This window comes from Olea europaea, chromosome 23 (genome assembly GCF_002742605.1).
Source record: "Olea europaea var. sylvestris chromosome 23, O_europaea_v1, whole genome shotgun sequence".
NCBI lineage: Eukaryota > Viridiplantae > Streptophyta > Magnoliopsida > Lamiales > Oleaceae > Olea > Olea europaea.
In genome coordinates this window covers 6,569,567-6,593,748 of record NC_036259.1, presented here as the reverse complement: position 1 = coordinate 6,593,748, position 24,182 = coordinate 6,569,567, and the positions used below count along the sequence as shown (strand labels likewise).

General features: G+C 35.1%; 2 protein-coding genes across 2 annotated transcripts; both read right to left on the bottom strand.

Moving 5' to 3' along the window:
* Nucleotides 1-11,936: 11,936 nt before the first annotated feature.
* Nucleotides 11,937-12,719, bottom strand: LOC111372219 (vacuolar iron transporter homolog 2-like). Its single transcript, XM_022994444.1, has one exon. The coding sequence runs from the start codon at nucleotides 12,660-12,662 to the stop codon at nucleotides 11,988-11,990; it is 675 nt and encodes a 224-aa protein (XP_022850212.1). The 5' UTR covers nucleotides 12,663-12,719; the 3' UTR covers nucleotides 11,937-11,987.
* Nucleotides 12,720-21,508: 8,789 nt separating this feature from the next.
* LOC111371973 lies at nucleotides 21,509-23,668 on the bottom strand. The gene is made up of 4 exons (XM_022994115.1): nucleotides 23,158-23,668; nucleotides 22,903-23,027; nucleotides 22,203-22,469; nucleotides 21,509-21,991 (listed from the first exon to the last, which is right to left on the bottom strand). Exons 1-4 carry the CDS (start codon nucleotides 23,666-23,668, stop codon nucleotides 21,509-21,511), a joined length of 1,386 nt encoding a protein of 461 aa, XP_022849883.1.
* Between the last annotated feature and the right edge of the window lie 514 nt (nucleotides 23,669-24,182).

Below are 24,182 nucleotides of genomic sequence, written 5' to 3'. Positions count from 1 at the left end.
GGGGTAATTTTTCTTTTTCAAATAATCACCCACCCCCTGCCCCCATCTGTGAGTGGCCTGTACAAGCTTTGTGAAACAGGGCTTGTATAATCAGCACGGCTCCTTGGTAAAATGAGAATGAGAAATTATGTCGTTATGACCCTATTCATAAAAGTCAACGATTGTGGATTGAATTTGACAAGTAAGGGTAGGAATTTTTCTATTTCTAAAGAAATATGCTTCTCAAATAGATTATTAGCCGAGCGCACTCCACGTAACAAGCACATAATTAGCACCTATCGAAATAGTTTTTTATAGTAGATCAATCCATCGACAAATTATTCGTTGAAGTGGTTGTCTTACATAATATGATTTTGATTTTGAATATCTAACTTCGTTCAACCTACCATCAATATAACAAATCCAAATATACATGACCAACAATCATGATTATTGTGCTCAACATAATACTACCTCACATGATTAATTATCAAATTGAAAAACAAAAATAAAAATATATCACCTAGTCACAATTTGTACATCATAAACAATTACAAACACTGGACAAGGTTCTCCAACTCAAATAAGCACGTAAACAAATACAATATTTTTGACCTTTTTTAGCATATCACACAAACAAACAAATATAACAAACTAATTAAGTCCTTATTTTGTAGAAATTAAAATCTATATTTTATTCAATAATTATTTGTAACTACATATTTTATGGATCCTACAACTTTTTAACCATATATTTCATTAATTTCTATCAAAATCTATTAAAAATCTGATTTTAATCCCATCAAATAAGGGCCAAACTACACCCAAACCTAAAATACACATTATCCTCAATGTGTACATATTTAAGAAAGGTTAGCAATACTCGCCTTATATATCTCTATATTAGAACTTGGTCTTTTAGTAATTTTATTTCCTGTGGACATTTTGGAAAATATATTCATAATACCTAAAATGAAATAGAAGAAATAACTATTATTATAATCACACGAGATTTAAAACTAATTTGAGGTATGTATGTGTGGAATGAGGAAAAAATTGGTATAATTGTGAAGCTAGGAGTACTACCCTAAATATAAAATACTAAAAAATTAAGCTAGACAATGTTTAAACGTGTCTAAGAGCTAAAAACAATCATAACTCACAACATGAAATTCAGTTACTTAAAATGTAATAAATAAAGGGTAAAGAAAATTGGGTTTAGGCCACAATAAGAGCTTGTTTATATTCCTAGCCCAACTTTTTTACAATTACTTCATGGCACTTTGAATATAGTTTTAAAGATCTTTCTTAGTTTGCATACTAAGTGTAGGTTGACTATGCCATCAATATCATATGACTTGCCTACGTTACTTGATTCATACACACATGAACACCGAATTTTATCACGATATCAATGAAGTTGGATGTTTCATGCCAATTCTTTCTTCATTGACTACAACTGACTCATAGTGCTTTGTCATGAATAACTCATCGATCTCTTCATCGTATTCTTCTTTAGTTGTTCCATTGTGTATCCATTTTGGAGATTATTATAGCCAATTGAAAGTGATTTAGGGGCTGTGAACTCCCTCATAGGCATATTCTCTTAATCATATTCAGGATCCCATGTCTCTATTTGCTTTCGATCTTTCGCTTTGCTCTGTTCTTGTCAATGAAATCAGAAAAAATAAGTAGATCGGTGGCAAAAAGAGAAGAAAAAGTAACATTGTCATTGGCAATGTTGTCAAAAAATTTATTTGCTAAAATATTGCAAGTGCATGGTACAGTAGCCAAGTAATAAAACATGAGTAGAGTATCTTTCTAACACAAACTAAGTATTTAATCTAGTTTTACTAAACCAACTTTAATTGAATAGCAAGATTAGATGATGGATGAGATTTATTTAATTGTAACTACTCTAACTAATTAATTGTAAGCATTATGAAACCCAAGTAATTGACGAACACTAGGACTTCAAATCCCTCTACATTCACCTACTTGAATATCAATTCAAAACTTAGACAACTCCTATTTGGATATGAAGATTAATTCTCCTAATTTGTTTACTGATCTCTCATATAGAGCTAAACTTATCCTCACATATAACCATCCTATAACTATATAAGCGATGCGAGCATGCAAAGATACATTAAATAATAAGAACATTCATAAGATTATGCATAATAGTATATCTTAATCCTCTATCAGACTTTAAATGATTGTTACTACGTGTTGAATTAATTTCTATTCTTTTTTCTCGAATGTCTATAGAATCGCAAGATAATTCAATGAGTGATCAAGTAATTGAAAAGTATTAAACTTCTAGCCATCATTCGATAATCAAACATATATTTAATGTCAAAATTCAGAATTTTATATCAAAATATCAAAGCGTAGGGTTCAACGTTATTCTGACATCTATGAGATTAGCCAATTATCATATAATTATAAAAAAAATAATAATTAAAATTGATACAATATCATGTGAAATTAAAGTTTGGAAAGAAGATGGAAAGAAATTTTGAAAGTCTTGAATCTCTTCAATGACTCATTGACCAGTCTTCTTCTTCAAACCAAGCAATAGAGGAAAAAAGTGTGTGAATATATTTTGAAATAGATGACGATACATGTCATACAATGATTTTGATTTAGAAGAGAGATTTCAAAAAATGATATATCTATTCACTATATCAATAATTGAGCCAGATCTCGTGTATTATAAGGGTTTTGCCCTTTTTATTGATTCCTATGGATTGGATCGAAAACAATTCATGAATGAGGCCATGGATGAATCGAAAAAGAAATCTTTACTAGTTCTACCACCTATTTTTTATGAAGAGAATGAATCTTTTTCTCGAAGGATCAGGAAAAAAAGGGGTTTGGATCTCTTGTGAGGATGATTTGGAAGATCCAAAACCAAAAATAGTGGTAAAATATGTAATTGATGATCAAAAGCTTCCTCTTGATTCTTATCCTTCAAAAGAATTACAGAATTTCTAACCCTAATAGCCTTCTATGACTAGAATAAAATGTGAATATGGATTTTCCACAAGCCTTCTCTATAATTGTAGACAAAAATATGTAATTATAGGCCCAAAATTAGGTGAAAAATTGTACCCTAATTACTTTCCTAAGTAGAAACTGAATCAAAATAGAAAAGAAAATAATTTTTGTTTCGTACAACTATACATTCGCAGTATTATAAATAAAAACAATCTGCTGATACAAATTAAATCATTGCTATTGCATAGCTACAAACATATGGAGTCACAAGGCCTTCTTCTTCTTCTAGATTCATTCAAGTTTGTTCCCAATTCAACCTTTTTCATGAGGCCTTGGTCCATTCTTCAAATTTTCGTCCAACCATGTTCCTTTTATCCTACACTTCATTTTTTATGTCAAAACTTACAACATTTTCAAGATTTATCCATAAAAGTTAATAATCATTCGAAATTAGTTAGTCTCAAGTTTTTAGAGTTAGCAATTTGATCCCAAATTTTTCAATAGTTGAATTTAACTCCCCAAATTTGTAAATTTCTTTCGAATGCTCTATTAATCCTTCTAATTGATTGCTTGCAATTCGGATGATCTTCAATTTTCTCCGAATCAATTCCAATTAAGCTCCAAAATGTCTTCTTCATGCCAATGCATCTAAGTTGGGGTTTACCTACAATTAATATATTTTACAAAAAATTAGATAAATATTCGCTCAATTTAGTAATAAATAATTAAGAATAGAAACCTGAATAAGTGCATAATATGCAATTACATATCACAACCAACAAGGTCCAATCGCAAAATGGCATGGGAAAAAGCACATACCTCTCATGAATTAGAACAATGTGCCTCACACCTTCATCGGAATCAAGTACAATACCTGTTAAGAAAAAAAGATTAAACAAGCTGAATGTGAAGATTGTTAAATTTTTTTATCGATCAACACATACGTGTTGTACGACCACTAGCATAAATGAAAATAATGGTCTACATCACAAAATACATGGCCAGAGCATTGAAAGTCTCAAACATAATTATATAAAAAAAAAAGGTTGAACTCCAATCTTGAGGGCCCCTATCGCTCCGCTCCTAAAGCTTTGTGATGGAGGTAAATCGCGGGATGTGTCTTAGCAGGTCAGGGAACAAGAACTGCATGTACACTGCACCTACAAGGAGTCCAATTTCATGTCTCAGGAATCGAACCTCCACATTGCGGCTACCAGCAAGGCGTGAGATAACCTCACTCCTGTCCTTTGCACCACTGGACTATGCTCCGGAGGGCAAGTCTCAAACATAATTAGATTTGCTTTTTGTTCGCCTTGGGGTTGAGGAGGACACTATGCTGTTCAGGAGCAACACGATGTTCATTATAGTATGTGTGGTGCCCATCCCAATCATAACACCAGTGTGTTGTACAACAGGTATGTATATGTCGATAGCCCTACGATCGCACGGTAAAAATGGCAAAATAGTTCTGTTTCCTTTTTCAACTCCAACTCTTCACGGAATGCAATTCTACCATGTTTTTAACCTAATTTGGAGGCCAAATTTCGGGATACTAAGTATTAGAGATAATAATAGGCAAGAAATAAGAATTCATCATTCATACAGGCAAATGGAATATTTTTTTCTTGGAATTTGGGAGAAGAAAAATACACAAAATGATATTATCAAGAAGAATTGATGAGATTCAAGGAATTAAAACTTTTCCTATTTTTCTTTCTACAACTAAATTTCGGATGATGTTTCATTGTACAACCATGAATTCTTATAATTTTATAATGCTCAGTTAAACTTTCAGTCATTAGGACGTAGACGAACCCTTTGTTATGAAGTTTTAATATAAATTCCAAGAGTTTTCAATGCTTTCAAGTGCGTAGCTAATAATTGAATTGATGTTCGATCTTTATTTTATTTGAGAGAAATAATAAGGAATATAGGACGTGATAACAATCATTGTAAGGGATAGATATATACCACTATGCTTTATATGATCTAATTGAATGTCGAGTGATTTTATGCATTTTTTCATGTTCATGTATTTCATATAGATATAGGAAGGTCTCATAGGAGGTATTGTTAGTATTGTTCAAGAGAGACTAATAAATAAAATTGGTTCATTAATTGTCAAGATTAAACAAGTGTTTTCATTATCTTAGGTTGTTAAAATAAATTAATAAAGAGGAATTCAAAGTCTTAGTGCATTTTGTCTATAGAGTTTTTTCTTAGTTACTCATTAGTTTAGTTTTTAGATAATGTTATAAAAATTAATCATTCATATAGTGCTATTTGATTAGAGTTAGGATTAACTAGAACGGAATTAGGTACTCAGTTTTCGAGAGAAAGATATCTTATTCATTCTTTAATACTTGACTACGATATCATACACTTGCAGAATTTCAATGTTCAAGTTTTTGACTTTGTTGCTTGGGACCATAGTATTTAGTTAATTATAATTGTAAGTCGAATTTTCATTGCATTAATAAAGTTTTAATTTTTATTAGTAAAATTATAGTGTTTCTTTCTATTTCTTCAGGATCTTGTATGCAAAAGTTCGAGATACAAAGATCTTGCTACATTAGATCCAAAAATTGGATGAACATTTAGATTGAGATGAAGAGAGCGGATAGAAGCACACAAAAGAGGAAGAAGCAGCAGCAGAAGCCAAAAATATAGCAAATCTTATTGCCATTGTGGTGAATGAAAATGAGAGACGCATGGAGAATTGATGGCTCTGTCGATGGTTCAATCCCAAGAAAGTATTTCAGCTGACCGAGATCTTTCATTTCGAACTCACGAGAGAGGTAGTTCTGCAGTGCCTTCTTTTCCTCCGAATCATTTCCCGTTACTATCATATCATCAACATACATGATCAAAGCAGTGATCCTTCCTTTGTTATGTTTCAAGAATAGAGTATGATCTGAATTGCTTTGTTTGTATCCAAAAGCTTTCATAGCCCCTGTAAATCTTCCAAACCACGCTCTAGGGGACTGCTTCAAGCCATATAGGGCCTTTTTCAATTTACAAACTGGTCTGCAAGCTTTAGTTTGTACATTACATCCAGGGGACAATTCTATATATACTTCTTCCTGTAGTTCTCCATGCAGAAAAGTATTTTTTACATCAAATTGATCTAGGGGCCAGTCCAAATTCGCGGTAAGAGACAGAAGGATGCGGACAGTGTTGATCATGGCTACTGGTGCAAATGTCTCCATATAATCAATTCCATATGTTTGTGTGTATCCTATGGCGACAAGTCTTGCTTTGAAGCGTTCAACTGTGCCATCTGCTTTATGTTTAATGGTGTAGACCCAATGGCATCCAACTGGCCTTTTTCCGTTAGGTAAGTCAACAACTTCCCATGTTGAATTCTTTTGGAGGGACCTCATTTCTTCATTCATTGCTTCCTTCCATCTAAGATCATTTAATGCCTCCTGCACACTAATAAGAATAGATACAGCAGATAATTGATTTACAAAGGATTTATTTTCCTTTGACAACCTATGGTAAGACATAGAGTTACTGATGGGATATTTAGCTTTAGAATTAAGGATGGGTTTGTAGTTAATCTTCGGTTTACCTCTTGTTGATCTATCAGGTAGTATTTTAAGAAAAAGTGCAGAAGGGGGTTCAGAAATTACCTGAGTTTCGATGAAAAGAGCAGTCTGAGAAGACAATTGGTTAACAGGTGCAGGAGAGCTTGATTGAGGTGAAAGTGGTTCCAAACTTGCATGATCATATGTATCACCACCACTATCACCACTACCACTTATATCCAATGTGTCCAGAGAAGTGGCATCACTTGGAATTGAGATATTTCCACTTACATCCAAAGTGTCCAAAGAGTCAATTCGAGGCTGCAATTCATTGTGATTCTCCCCCTGAATTGGAGTCGTAGGGATAGAATAATACATATCCTCTTCATGAAATACAACATCACGCGTAACGTATAATTTTTGAGAAGGAGGGTGATAACATTGATACCCTTTCTGGTGTGAGGCATAGCCAACAAAAACACAGCGAAGAGCACGGGGTTCCAATTTATTTCTCAAAGATTGGGGCAAATGCACATACGCAATGCAACCAAAGATTCGAGGTGGCAAATTTGAAACAGTTGGAGCAAGTATAGCTGTATGAAGGACATGAAATGGAGTTTGGAACTGAAGAGAGCTAGAGGTTACCCGATTAATGATATAAGCAGCAATGGTAACAACCTCACCCTAATATTTAACCGGCATGTTGGCTCCTAACAAGGAAGCACGGACGACTTCTAGGAGATGACGATTTTTGCGCTCCACGACTCCATTCTACTGAGGGGTATAGGGACATGTGGTTTGATGTACAATACCATTAGAATTCAAAAACTGCTTCAAGTCATTATTAACAAACTTGCCACCATTGTCAGTACGAAGAACTTGAATATGAGACTTATATTGTGTAATTATCATTTGATGAAATTTTCGAAATAAGGAACTAACTTCATTTTTTGCTTTCATTAGGCAAATCCAAGTCATGAGAGTATGATCATCAATGAACGAAACAAACCAACGGGCACCACCTAGAGAAGTGGTATGAGCAGGACCCCATACATCAGAATGACTAACCATAAAAGGAGTTGGACTTTTATTCATACTTCGTGGAAATGAAACACAATGGCTTTTAACCAATTCACAAATATCACACTTAAAATCCGAAACATTCAAGTTTACAAATAACTATGGAAATAACTTATGTAAATATCCAAAAGATGCATGACCTAGCCGCCTATGCCAAACCCAAATTTCAGAACTTTGAGATGTATTACATGCATTAGGTGAATGAGTGTGGGCCACCAGATTCGAGCTTTGCGGTATTAAATCCAGGTAGTAGAGCTTTCCCCTTCTAGTACCATAACCAATTGTCTTCTGAGTCTGTATATCCTTGAAAACACATACATTAGGACCAAAAATCACAACACAATTTAAAGCTATAGTTATTTGAGCAACAGACAACAAGTTATGATTGAGAGATGGAACAATTAAAACAGAGTCTAAATTCAAATTGGGAGTTAAAGTGATGGAGCTTTCACTAATTACAGGAGCGGAGGCACCATTAGCGGTAGCCATGATAGGTTGAGTGTGGGGGGGGGGGTTTAAGTGATTGAAGGCCACTAATGTCAAAGGTCATGTGATCCATTGCACCCGAATCAATTATCCATGTATTATTACCAATAGTAGTAGAGGTATTAAAGGCCTTACCAATATTACCTGTAGCAACAACTAAAGAAGTGGCTTTGGCAGGTTCAGGTATGACTTTGGCAGGTTCAGGTGCAGCACCAGTCAAATGGGAGTTGGGCTCAACCACGGCTACAGATGCATGTGCATGTGATTTAGAATTTTGCCTACGAGGAGCTTTGGTAGGATCCTACCATTCCGGATAACCAATTAGTTCATAGCAGCGAGACTTGGTGTGTCCACTTTCACCACAATGAGTGCAACGACGTTCCTGGGATCCAACATTACGATGCTTGGTCTAATGTAGTTTAGCCCCACGAGCTACCATGGCAGAAGGTTCAGGGAGGGCAGTTTCAACAAGAGTGGTTTGGCGACGAGCAGCCTCGCGACGAACATAGGCATAAGTTTCTTCCAAATCAAGAGGAGGATCCTTGCGAAGTATTTCACCACGAAGTGACTCAAATTCAGCATCCAATCCGTTCAGGAAGACATGGACACGGAGTCGTTCAACAGATTTCTTATACATAACTACATCATCCGGGTCTTTCATAACAATTTTATCACGGTAATCCAACTCTTGGAAGATTTCAATCAACTCACCATAATATGTAGATACGGGGCGACCAACCTGTTTGGTAGAGAAGGCTCGCTGGTTCAAGGAAAAAATTTGAGATTCATCCGAGCCATCATAGAAGGCTTTGGCAAGGGCAGTCCAGATTTCTCACGCCGTCCATAAGCGAAGGTAGTGTTTCATAATTTCAAGCGACATAGATGTGAGTAACCAGCCCTTAACTTTCTGATTCTCAGCATACCACTTGCTGTAGTTAGCATCATCAGGTTCTGGGACAGGTGCCTTTCCCATAAAGTAATCTAGTTTTTCCCGACCAGCAATCTGCATCTCTAAAATTTGTGACCATACGTCGTAATTTGTTTCGGTAAGAATAACTCCAGCAGAAAAACCAAAATTTTCGGATTGAACATGAATAATAGGTGTACTGGGTGAAGAAATTCCTTTCTGGAGGGATTTTTCTAGAGCAGTAATTTCGGGGGTATATGTTTCAACCATGGAGATACAGATAGTCCAATGGCTGGCTCTGATACCAAGTTCTAAAGTAATAGGGCTCAAATACGATATGCAGGAAAAGGAATTCTTAATTACAATTGAAGGATGGCACTAAATAGCCACTGTACAAAATCTTTACAAAAGGAAAAAATAATCTATACATGGAAACTAATTAAATATATCAATCCTAGTGTAATATATATATACAACCGTGAATGGAAAAATCAATCAAGCCTAAGAATGGAAAGAATAATTTTGTTAATCTTCAACACAAATTATATTTTTAATTCAACATTATCGTAATTTGTTGCTTCATTAAAGAGTCCAATGGCAATCAATAACTTTTTATTTGCCATATTAGCATTTAAACTTTTCAGTAAAACATGATGTATCCTTATGCCTTTGTTTGAACCACATTATTTTTATAAAAATGTATTCTTGAATAGTGTATTGATGTAAAATGTATTGTCAAAATAAGAATTTTTTTATTTACGTATAATATTATTTTATTGAAAAATGTATGATTGAAATGATGTTAAACCACTGTTTAAGAATGTATTTTTGTTTTTTTTTTAAAGAATGTGGTTTAAACAGGGCTTATAGTACAAGTGCATTATTCATATTATTTTAAATTAAAGATTTTATTTTCTTGTGATTTTAGTTATATTATACAATAATCAACTACATAAATGCGACCTTTTCAATTTAAGTATTGCAATTTAGAGGTCGACCCAATCTACACCGGAAGTGTTTAACTGTTAATCCAATTGGCTATCAACATTGAGTACGAATGATGAATCTGGACACCTTCCCTTTCCACCAATGATTAATACATCAATCATCAAATTTTTATTATAGTATCTCATATTAATTTAGAAATATAAAAATATATTAATATAGTATATGAACACATAAAGATGTAAAACTTTTTAAAATCTTCTTCTTGTCCATTAATAAAGAATAAGAATAATATTATTCATAGTCTTTCACTATTGTAGTCGTCTTACGTGATATACATGTAGCGATTAATGAATTGATAAATGAGGCAATAAAAGACAATCACATTAATGTATCAAATCACTAATCGTTACATGTATGTATGACAATTACGATAATGAGTGACTGTAAATAACATTACTTAAAGAATAGTGCTATCTAGCACCATGTTAGAACACCATCTTAAGTGTCAATAAATGATATATTCAATTAAATATAGGAAATAAACGATCATCTAATTAATCATATCATTTAATGACACCAAATTTCACCTAAACTGGTGTTGTAGAACTATTGCTTTTGATAGAATTACTCCTTAATAAAAATTATACGCAACAAGTTTTCTAGAAAATGTAAATAACCCGTAAAAGGTACTCCCCCATCTTAATTATATAGACCGAGTTTCATTTTCTTCTTGTCCCAAATATGTAGACTTGTTTCATAATTTATAATATTTTGTTTTGTTCCTTTATCATAGACTCTTATTTAATTTTTCCTCACTTAATATGCCAATTTTTTAAAATCATCAAAATACACAGAGTTCCCATTTCTTGAAAACATGTGACAACTCTCATTTCTTCTTCTTCAAATTAAATTATTCAAATTCTTTACTAATTTCAACAATAATTTACTAGTACATACTGAAAATTAAATAAGGATAAATTAAAAAAGATATTAATACTTGTGAAAACCAAAACAAGCATATATAATTGGGATTGAGGGAGTACAACATGAACCATTAATTATAGAGTAAAATTTGCCTCTCTTTGAATATAATTTATAAATTCACTCAAAGTTAAAGTCAAAGCCAAATATTAATCTCAACTATATATTCATGATTATTACTCATTATTATTTACACATTTCGTGGGACCCATTATTATTTCTCTTATTATTTATATATAACAAATTATTTATAAATTTACAAAACGGAGGCTAAAAGCTATTAGTCACTCAATCTGTAGCGAAGTTTCATGTTAATTAGTGGGCTTTATTTTGTTGTATAATGGTTATTAAAGTTTGCCTTTTGTTTCAATTTGGCCACTTAGTTAGATTACGTTGAATTTTTAAGAAATATCCAGTACTAGTGGAGCCAAAATTTTCTTCTTCTTCTTCCCTTATTTCCCTTTCCTTTTTTGGTGGGACGAAATATATATATATATAAAACTAATAAATTTTAACTGACTGACTAAACGGCTAACAAAATCAAATTTCTATAACCACTTTAGAATTATTTATTTATTTTTTAAACATGTAATTGTATGGTCATCGGTGAATTTACCCATAGATTATAATTTAGCCCAATATATAGAGCTTATTTGGGAATGATTTTTCACTCAAAAAATTGATTTTTTGATAATTATTTCACTATTCTAGTTGTAAAGTTTGACTCCTTCTCTTACAGGTGTCCATATTTTTCTCCTAACAGTCACAATTGGTAATTGATGTTTGTGGGAAATTCCAAGTTGGACTTTAAACTGTTTCCCTTAACCTATTTAGGCACTAAATTTAATTAACATTACAAAACAGTTAATTATTTTTTGACCATTTACACTGTAATAATAATACTCCAAAGTTCATTAAACCATAAAATCACAAAGTATGATAATTGGAGACTACTATATTTTTAAAGTAAGGCACAAAAAAAAAAAAAAAAAACATATATATATATATATATATTAGTTCTTTAAACATAAAAAAGATCTTCTTTAATAACCAATAAAAAGATCTCCTTTAATTTACAGGCCCTTAATACCAATCAACTTTGTTAAACCAAATGTTATGGCCATGGCCAGCCAACCACCAATCAAAACCCTTGCTGCAGACCGGACCACCGGTGCCCTCCCTAACACCGCCCCTAACCACCCAAACACCATCAGAGCAAGGGTCACAGCTGCCACCACCACTCCAATTCTCACCTTGTACGCCTTTATAAATGATGCAGCCAATAGTGGTACCATTGCACCCAAAGAAAAAGCTAGGGCTGATGCTGCAGCAGCTTGTACCGGACTTGGTAAACTCTCGTCGTTTTCTTCCTCTTGTACTTCTAATTTTGTCGCCTCGAAGGCATCTTCTCTTCTTTTCTCTCTCTTCATTTGACCCACTTCTATGTCGAGTTGCGAGTAAACGGACACGAATTCTCCGATGGCCATCGAGCATGCTCCGGCCACTAAACCGGCAAAGCCTGTTATTATCATGGCCTTGATGTCTTCTTTCACGGCTCCAACACCCATCATTAATGAGGCCGTGGAAACTAATCCGTCGTTGGCACCCAAGACGGCAGCGCGAAGCCATTGAGATCGTTTCGAGTAGTCGAACTCCTTTTTTTGTGGCTCAAGATTCATTTGTCTTTCCATTTCTTGGACTTGGAAAGGAAATTTGGTTCCATGGATTGATTCTTGGTTGGAAGCCATGAAACGGGATTGAAGAAAAAGGATTAGATTCTTGATTATAGAGAGAGTTGGAAGGCAAATGAGTGTGGTGGACACACGCCTCTAATTAAGGGTATTTATAGAGAAGAAAAAGTAAATTTTAGTGGAGGCTATAGGTGGGGTTTGGGACCACAATTGACGAAAGTTTCGTGCTTATACTATTAAACATATTCCAAGTGTACGTAGAAACAACAGGACTTTGATTTTCGTTGTTTGGACAAAGTAGTTTTGCCTCGATTTTTGCACCTCCAATGTGGTCAATAGATCTTGGGTACATTCATGTCCATGTAAGTCTTTTCCTAAACGCCTGGACAAACTATCAGTCACACGTAACCTTCTCCAATAGTGAGATGGTGGTTGCGAGCATGCTGATAGTTAAATCAGTTAATAAGAAAAAATCTATTGAGAATGGGGACTTGCTAAAAATGCAAGCCACAAAAGTGTTTGAACACCGAGAATGTGAGTGAATACGTATAAAAGGTGAGAGAGCAAGCAATCTTACAGTATTTGAGAGTTAAAATCGCATTATCCTCAATTGTTGTGAGTTGTGGACTTTTATGGTTGCATGGGTAAAGTGGTGATTGTAGGATGAAGAGATATGTGGCTTTATCCTCATAGTCAAAGCGTCCGATCATAGGTGTCCTCGTATACATCATAGGACCTACAACATTTAATGCAATCTAAAAAGTTGCTACTCTATGGCTTAGGTCTGCGTGACTATGTAGTAGACTGACAAGACTTGATATTATGCTGCTGCAAGAGGTCAAATCAATTGCTTTTATAAGATCTTTGTACAGAAGATCTCTTGGAAGAAACGTCCATTAAAGAGACTTCTTTGTGGGTAGGAGACTTTCGCTTCGACTGAAGCAGTGGATGGCCTCCTCCCTAAGTGACTTGTGCAGCAAGAGGTGCCTCACTTCAGTCATGAAGCTTCAGCTGCAGGTGACGTTTTGATTGAGGCGACTTGCTTCGTCATCTTTGATTACATGGAGTGTGAGCCTTAGTTGGGCTTTTAGATTAGGGCTGGATATGGTCCGATTAGGTTCAATTTTCGCATAATCGAATTGAACCCAAAATTTTCAAATATTTAGTAAATGAAAACGTCATGTCCAAATTTAATTATGGAATCGTTATTCCATTTTCGTAGAATCAAATCGAACCCGAAATTTTCGAATATTTAGTAAGTGGAAAGTCGGGTCCAAATTTAATTATGAAACCATTCGAGTTCAATTTCATTCAGTTCAATTCGGTTCCATTCAATTCTTGGGTTCCCTACTATAATTTTTTTTTAATATTCACAAAGCTACATTAATTTAATTAATGATATGTTCAATCTTAACTCTTACAAAATAACGTAGTATAATCTTATGTGTCTTTTTTATATCTCTTTGTTGAGTTCTTCATAAATTTGATAATTAAAATCATAAGAGGATCATAGCAAACTCACAATAATTAAGAGAAGCGTTGTTGAGCTTCAATTTGATTTCTCTAGAACGGTAGAAATGACACTATAGTAGAAAAATAAATTTGGATAAAATTTAGGTCAATTTGATCAAGTTGGCTTTGATTAAAAATTAGAAATAGAAAAATCATATTTTTGGAGAGCTAAATTAATTAGTTAGCAAATTTATTTAAAAAATAATAATTTGGCATATTTAAAATAAATTAATTTAAAAAATTAGGAAAATTTGGTTATTTGGTTCTTAATCTAGAATCGAGAACCAAAATTTCAATTCAGACAACAATTCGTGTATTTAACTTAAGAAAAATCGTTCGATTTGATTCAGTTCGAATCGAGCTTGATTCGAAAGTTTTGTTCAGCTCTGTTCTGGATGGCTACCATGTGTTTGGAGATAATATTATAAATAGATTAATGAATTACTGTACGTGTTTGGAGAAGTTGCATGCAATTAAATTATTATATAAACTATTTTCTATACAATGTATACATAAGAAAATGGAGTTGGACGGAATGGCTCCATTGACACAGTTGTGACACAATGATTTTTTTTTTTTCTAATTATGTATAAAAATACTTTTCTAGAACGTAACTTAAATTTTACATTTTTAACACGATTTCTTTTTATCAGATTTTTTCTTCATCAAATGCTTGACACAAATCTGCACTGTAAATGAAACTTGAATTCATGATGCTTGTCGACTATATAACATGTTAACTCACTTCATTGAAAAGTCTACAAGGTTAGAAAAAAATTACATGTTTATTTATTTTCTTCGATTTATCCTAGGGTTAAAGATGAACTACTTTAAGGTGCTTAACCTAATCGAAATGAAAAAATAAAAATTAAAGTCGTCTTTCTTCTGATTTCAATGAGCTTTTTATTTGGCGGTCGTCTTTTCTGCATCATAGAAAGCAGAAGTTCGTGTAGTAAATGACAAATCGATTCAATGATATCTTTCATTTGCATTTGTCCCAAAAGTACATATTTTATTTACCTAATAAATTGAATTTTAGATAATATGATTTGACAAACAGTTCCAGTAATTTTAGAAATTAGTAGTTCTAAAATTTACCTAGCCCTTGTTTGGTAAATTTTAATCTAAGTTAAAGTCAACAATTAATTTTAACCACATATTTATGAAATCTACAACTTTATTAAAATTTATTAAAATCTAATTTTAATCCCTATCAAATAGGGACTTAATCTTTTTCTTTTTCATTTTTTTAAGTTACTTTTGGCATCAATTTCTATCCATATTCAAAATGTATGTAAATTTTCACACAATACTTTGAGATTTATTTTGCAGGGACGATAGTCCCATTAAAAATAAGATATATCTTAGACTGAGTTTGGTGTAGCGAGTAAATTAAGTCCTTCAATGTTCATATTGGTCAAGTATTTAGAAGTAAAGTCCTTCAACGGTCATACTGGTCAAGTATTTAGATAGAAGAAAATTTGAATACTTAATTAAATATAGTGTCAAGCATAATGTGAAAAATGTGCACTTTGTGGACAATATATATAGTAGTAAAGCATTGATCTATTTATAGAAATACATAGAAATTTATTATATTTATTGAAAACCCTTCTCATGTAGTTCCGCAATTATTATATTTTTCAATCTCCCTCCGTATTCAAAACGTATGTAAATCTTCCCACGATATTTTGAGATTCATTTTAATGGGACGATAGTGCTATTAAAAATAAGAAATATTTTAAGTGGTAATTACACAAATACATATTTTATAAATTCATATTTCCTAAATAAGAGTGGAAGTTTCACATTTCTGTAATCAGATTTTTTTTTTCATTTTCTAATTAATTTAAATTATTTAATAGCTATCTCTACCTAAAATCACGTAATTCAAAAATTTAGAAACTGTATTTTCTTTAAACACGTCCTTTCCATAAAACCGTCATTTCCATAACCACGTCCCTCACGTATCCCATTTTTCGATTAAACCGTGTTCATCCAATCGGTCGTTCATCACTGTCGTTCTCCCGCGATTCCCCGATCAACTTCTTTCACTGTCGGTCACATAATTTTTACATTCCTTCCCAAAGCTGTGTTCACAGTTTACCCGAAGTATTCTAAAACTTCAATGATGACTCGTTCAAGCAGTGGGAAACGTGGGGAGAAAACTGGAATCCACGAGTCAGGAAGAAGAGTTAAAAGGAAGTTGGATGAAGTGCAGAAGGAATCATCCTCTAAAAGACAAAAATCCAGAAGTTCGGTCGGAAAACAGTCGTCGAAGAAGGTGATTTTTGACATTTTTCAATTGTTCACTTATTTCGAGTATACCTATCTTCATTTTAATCGATGAATAATGTGTATTAATGAAGTATTTTTGAATTTGTGATGTATGTTGTGTTGAATTTGTAATCGAAATGCCTGAGTGTAGTAAGGGTTTTTAATGTTTTTTTCAAAAGTGGTTGTTCATTTGGAATTATGGAACGCTATTGTGTCGTTCTGTATGGGTGTTGTTGATTTCTTTTTTGCTGAAGGAGATCTGTGACCTATATGTTGATGTTTGTGACTACCTAGATTTTCACCTGTGACCAAAATGATGAGTTTTATTGTGATCGTTGTTGTAGGCCTGGAGATACATTATACCCGAGAAGAGTTGGTTTCCGGGTAAAATTACAATTACCCCCGTCAAAGGTGTGGTGTCGAACTTCAAAAACAATCTCAATGAAGCCCAACGTCGAATCCTTCAGAATACATGTTTCGCTCACTTCCTGCAATGCGAGGAAATTGTTATCCAATCACAGCTGATACACTATTTTCTTCTGAGACAAGTGCAACAACCTAATGAGAGTGAGTTGTGGTTCAACATAGCTGGAAGATTCGTGCAGTTCTCAATTTCAGAATTTTGTTTGGTGACTGGTTTGAGATATGTCGGCGATGATGACACAAGTAGGATGGAGAAGACTCCATCACGATTGAAAAATTTGTATTTTTCAAGGTTGAAAAATGTTACTCATGAAAATATCAAGGACGCATTTTTTGGTTTTACTCACATTCCGAATGAGGATGTTGCCATGCTAGGTGCATTGTATTTCATAACATCTTATCTACATCCGAGAGACTACAAGAAGGCTGTGGAGCACTTCTTATTTATACTAGTTGAAGATTTTAGTGCGATGAATGTGTTTCCATGGGGTAAGTCGCTGTTTGACAAACTAGTAAATTCATTGAGGGAGGGGTTGAGTAAGAGATCAACACATTACAGACTCAGAGGCTTGCTTGTAGCCTTTCAAGTGTGGATTTACGAGACAATACCCAGTCTCGATGGATACACTGCGAGAAGGATTTCCAGAGTGTACCCCAGGATAATGAACTGGACGGCTGGTGATCACCCTTCGGCTGCGAAGCTTGAGGGACCTGAATGCTTCTCCAATCCCGACGTAAGTGACCACCGATGCAGCAGTTCTGGTTTCAAAATATTAAACTGGCACATTTTTCTCATGTTCCAGATTATATTTCTTAGGTCACAAATATATTTTCGTCAAGTCACAAATTGCATTCTCGAAGTCACAGATTTACTCATTATGTTACAGATCATTTCATACTAGGTCACAGACATTTTCACGGCGCCATTTGCCCTTGTTATATCACAATTAATGCAAACAAATTGAATATGTGTGATGTGCAAAGCTATATCTCTTTGTTCATACATAATTTTTGGTTGTTGACATTGCACATTTTGTTGTGATATGAATGGCAGTTGGAAATATGTGACCTGGACCCCCCACCAGCTGAATTGGCAATGCCATACATGAGTCAGGTACAGTATGAGAAACCTATCCTACCCAATTGGTCACATGGGGAGAAGAGAAAGGGTGGTAGCATACACCGATCAGATCATCGTGCTGGGACTAGTACAAAACCAAGTAATCCAGGAATGAAACAATCTACTCCCATGCTTTTGATAACCGATGGACGATTGGGACACTCTGATCTCCCCATTGATGATGATGACTTTGTTGACGCACCACCTAGTTGGAAGGGGACATCAATCCATGAAGATTCTCCAACTGGGGAGTTTAAGTCAGATGACACCACTGATTCAGAGGATATGCCGTCAAAAGATGTAAGCTCTTCCAATTTCATCTATCATGTCACAAGTCCATTTGGTCACATAAAAATTCAGGTCACATATTCAGGTCACAGGTTTCGGTGATTGGGTCACATACCAATACACATGTCACTGCTGATCACAGATCAATGTCATATTTCATCATCATAATTTTACTGATTATAGGTATTCATGTGATACAGGTGGTCGACGAATTGAAGAATTATTTCAAAGGGCAGATATCTGATCTAAAGTCTGAGAATCGGTTGCTAAGCAAATAGCTCAAGTCAATGCAGTCACAGGTGTCTTCTTTAAAGTCTGATCAGCAAAGGAAACTGAATCTGCTAGTTCGTATGCAAGGTGAAATTCGTACTGACATGTTGGACATCAAAGCACACATGCAGTGTATGTCTGATTCTGTGACTACATTGATATCTACTTCAATGGAAGAAATTATGAAAAAATTCAGAGAGAACGCAGGACCAGAAATTGTTGTAGGATCTGGACCAACATGCGAAGTCAGTACCCCAACTGTGACTGCCTCTTACTTGTCTGTTTACCCCAAACCATTTGATATACACTTCTCATCAAATGCATTTTTGTTCTAATTTTCAGGTTGCAAAAGTCGAACGAAGTGTTGATTCGAAAGGCAAGGCGAAGGTTGACTCTGTGTGTGCAGTTGAATTTCCATGTTCTATTGAACCTCCATCTTTTGATCTCGATCTTGGATTCACACAACCAAGCTAGATTGTTGCAAAAACATCAAAGGAAGTTGAAGTGCAAGTGGAATTGGTCATAGCCGATGTTTTGAAGGACACGGAATGTTTTCAGCAAGAGGTATCAAAACATCAAAGTATTTTTGTTGATTAATGCATGTCACATATTAAAGAACACATTTTATAACGCAGCACTCACCTGAGGCTGCACCAAGTTCTGGATTGCCGGTGAAGAGGGCTCCAAAGCCAGCTCTCCCTTCAGTCCCCTTATGTTGCCGACAAAATGAAACAAATGAAATCTTCAGGAAATGTAGTGGTCTTTGAACACTACAATCAGAATGTACAAGATGCAGATGTTGCTGACTTTCAAAATTGGTTTCAAAGAGGATACAAACCGCATAACAAGTACGAAATTGTTGTCCTATTTTCATAATGTTCCAAATAATGATCCGTTCTTCTCGTTTGCAGGAAGAAGTGCAATGATAAAGACGATGTCATCCGTCCACCTTTTTCCATCGGTCAGTACTTGGTGGGAAACAAGACATGGTGGTACAAACTTGTATCCAGGGAGGTGTCGTTGACTAGTTTGGTAAGTCACTACACAAAAGTAAAAGTTCTAAAGGGTATGTTACAGTACAGGTCACATTAGTCACAGTTTTTTGTATACTAGTCACACAGAGCATGGGTCACAGATCACACGAGCAGTAGGTCACAGATGATGCGTAGGTCACAGATCACGCGAACAGTAGGTCACAGCTGATGCCTGGGTCACAAATCACACGAACAGTAGGTCACAATTCGCGCTGCACAGGAGAACACATATCTGCAGGTGCATCAGTATAGCACACATGTCTTTATTACGTCCGGTTCAGTTATGGAGTGGTCACTAACTACAGATTGTAGTGATCACATTCTAGCCGAGTCACACATCAAATTAACAGCTTATTGCATCGTGTTTTCTGGTGTATACATGGTTTCTAAATTGTTTATTGTACTTTCATCTCTATAGCATATGGACGTGTGCTTCTATTATATACGTCAACTGGCAAGAAGTGCGAGAGATTTCAAGTTTGTAGCTACCACAACGGACTCATTGTTCCAGGCCAACCTAAAGCACATGTATCCTAGTTTCAAGGATGATGCAAATGTTCTTGTCACAGATGATAGACTGATTAACGATATTACCAGTGGGCGAATTCCATTGAGCACTCCATGGGTTGAAGTTGACCTTGTGTTTATCCCACTTCTGCCTACCAACAAAGCACATTGGATGCTTGGAGTGTTGGACATAAAGGCACATACGTTGCATTTATTGAATTCGTCCAGGAAGACATATAATGATATCAAAGTCCATACTGGAATTGAACCCTTTGTTAGCATGCTTCCGCATCTTATGAAATCTGTTGGAATATGGAAAAAAGATTCCATGGAGTTGAATGTGGATTTTGATTTCTCTCTTCCCTAACAAAAAAATGGGCAAGTTTTTTTCCCTCCACTAACAGTTAAACATATTATAACTTGCTGGATTTCATAGCTAATATTCTGTTTTTTGTGTTCCTAGACATGATTGTGGCATTTACGTGGTCAAGTACATAGAGTACATGCTACATGACGATATATGATTCATGCTAATGAAGTTTGATGCGGGGAGAGCTCGGTTGGATGTAGCTTCACTGTTGTTCAAACATCGTGAAATCGGGAAGACTAGAAAACCGGTGCAGCCTACTGGTGGGGAAAGCATTGTTTTAGAGTGATAGTGCAATTTAGAAGTAACATGTTGTAATAGCAGGAAACATTGTCTCGTGTTTTGGAAATTCGTTTGTAATGACAACGCAGTTATTACTTTTGTCTGTTTATATCAAAAAGTTCATTAATGTTTGGGGACTTTACTACAAGTTTCACTATATATCATATTTTGCTATATTGACACTGTATCGAGGACAAAGTCTCAAAATTTAATGGTTACATGCAGTTTTTCGGATTATCACATGTCACCAGTTTCTAGGATTATCTGCAGTTCCAATGTCACTGGTTTGTGTAATTTGGTCACAGGTCAATTCCCATTGTCACAGGTCACTGCACCCTGGTCACAGGTCACAGTATATTGGTCACAGGTCATGAAGAATTATTAAAAGTCAATCCAATCTGGTCACAGGTCATTGAAGATTTGTTACAGATCATTTCATACATTTGTCACAGCTGAACCACTTCCATTTTGCAGAGTCTTTGCAATATGTCACTGGTCATCTTTTGTTGGTCACAATAAATGGTCACAGATCTCAGCATATTGGTCACAGCTCATTGACATCTAGTCACAGATGATTTCATATATTCACAGTTGATTACACAGGGGTCACAGGTCACTGAATTCTGGTCACAGATCATTTATATTGGTCACAAGTCACTGCATTCTGGTCACAGGTCATTAATAATGATCATAGTTAACGCATACTAGTCACATGTTATTGTAGAATGATCACAGATCATTAATTTGTGTCATCCAATGTTTTGCATCCTACGTTTACAAAAAATCAATGAATGAAAAAAACAATGGAATTATAAAATTTTTATCAATGTGCATTTCCAGTCTTCATCCTCTTCCTCTCTTTATTCTTGTTGCTTTGACTCAACGGAACTAATCTGCTACATGTTCTACGATTGTGACCACTTTCACCACACCGACCACATTTGACGGTTATGTTTTCCTCGTACGCTGCTCTGAATCTCTTCTCAGTAGGCCTTCCACAACTTCGCTTTTGATTAGGTGCAATTACAACTATGTCATGGACATCATTTGGCACTGTCCATTCAGCTGGATTTCCTACCGGAAAAATGATTTCTTGGTATGTATTTTCGAACGCTTCACTTGTGTAGTAGTAGGAGCAGTATTCATATGGATCCATCTTCATACTCGCAAACATAGCCAAAGCATGTGGACAAGGTAGTTGATCAACTTGAAGCATCCTACATGTGCATGTCCGATTTTCTATATCAACAACGAAGGAGAAACTTTCACCGCTAACTGAGAACATTGCCTGATTAATAGGTGAAACCTACAGATATAGACTCAAGTTATAGGCATAACAAGTCACGTAATTAAAAAGTAGGACACAGATGAAATTGCATGTCATGTAGTTCTATATAATATTGTACAAATATTACTGAAACACAACGGTACATATCACAGCAGAAGTCACAGCACATGTCACAGATCAGATCCGGTAAGTCACAGATTATAGATTAGGTCACAGTAATCAAGCTTACCCTCAAGTTTCTCATATCTGTACTCATTTCCCTCATCTTCTTCTCATACTTGATTGACAAGGTTGTAAAAGTGCCTTGGGCATCCTCCTTGTGTCTACAGAACCAAGATTGTAGAATTTGTCTCAATGACTCCAACAAAGCTAGAATAGGGTAGTCCTTGGCAGACTTTGTGACCGCATTAACCGACTCCACAATATTCGATGTCATTGTAGAATACCGGTTTGAAGGCATGTGGAAACGTGACCATATCTCAGGTCCAACTTCGTCCTACAAAACAAAACCATGGAAATGTGTATCATATAGCGTACAGTACCATGTTAAACGTATTTATGTGAATATCATCATAGGACAACATATAGTATGGTACCAGATAACCCCTTATCTTCTGATTAATCGAGCCGAGTTGTTGCATGTAATATTCATATTCCAATAGTGTGTAGGCACGAACAGCTGCATTGAATGCTCGTGTTATGTTTTGTCCTGATCTCCCGTACCGTGATTTTAGATTTTGTAGTAGATGGTAAGAACATATCCCGTGACATGCTCCCGGATACACGTTTTCAATCACCTTTTTGATGCTGTTGTGACGATCCGACACGAAGCACAAACTGTCTCTATCCCCATATGCTTTTCTCAAATGTCTAAAAAACCATTTCTAGGAGCTGTCATTCTCGTTATCCCCAATCCCGAAAGCAAGTACATAAATGCTGTTATTTGCATCTTGTGTACATGCCGTGAATAAGGTGCCACCATAGTGTCCATTTAGATAGGTGCCATCAACCACAACAACTGGCCTACAATGTTTCCATCCCCGTATAGATGCACCTAGTGCCATGAAGCAATATTTAAACCTATTGTGACCATCAATTTCTAGACATGTGACTGATCCAGGATTTGTTTGTTGTAGCACAAAAAAAAAAGGCTGGTATCTTATTGAATGAATCAGTTGGATCACCCCTAAGCACTTTCAGAGTTTCCTCTCGAGATCGCCAAGCTTGGACATAATTCAAAGATACTCCGTATGTATGCAGCATGTCGTTGCGTATATCATTCGGTGTGTATATTGTGCGCGATGATGTGTACTTATACTTAATGCAAGTTGACACAACCGTCTTTGTTACTTGCCTATGAGTACTGAGTACGATGTTTGAAGCACATATGTGACCTTCTGCAATGTGTCTGATTTTAAACATATCTGTTTTGGCTAGCTTCGATGCTCTACATATCCAATTACACTCATCACGTGAACATTTTACAAGATAGTCTTTCTTATCGGACCGAACAATCACGTACTCAAACATGTTCTGGATTACATAAAACGACAAGCTCAATTTCATTATCTCCTTGTTACGGAAGACTCTTCCTTCCTCTACCTCCCTAGCATCTGCCACCGCCACAACTGTGACCTCATGCTCAAGATTGTCACTAGATGGATCCATTATTGCTCCACATATGTCTGATGACATATCTGTTAATGAAAACCCGTGTTCGTTCGATTGAACATCAACTGATAGTGCAATAGGCTATTTTTCAATATCCGCAGTTGTCACCTCGATGTGAATTGGATATTTCGTAGGGTCACGACTCATATCCTTTAAAACCATGTAAGACAAGACGTTCTTATCACTTTTGATTGCTACTAGAGGCAAATCACTGTTCAAGACATACTTCATTGTCACAGCAACTTTTGCAGGGTCAAAGCTAAACTCTTTCATAACTGCGTCGACAAGCCTCAAATACCCGCAACTACGATCAATTAAAACTAGTGACACTTGTGATCCATTCAACAGACACACGTGAATTAATCCCATTTTCTGCAAAATTAGCAAATACATGATCAGCCTAACATCCAAATATATGTTAAATCTAATTGCAAATGGGTCAAAATTAAATTAATGGTTAAATGTCACAATAAACATATATCGAATCTCAAGTATCATTGTCACGTATTGAAAACATGCAGGTCACATAGTTTTATTT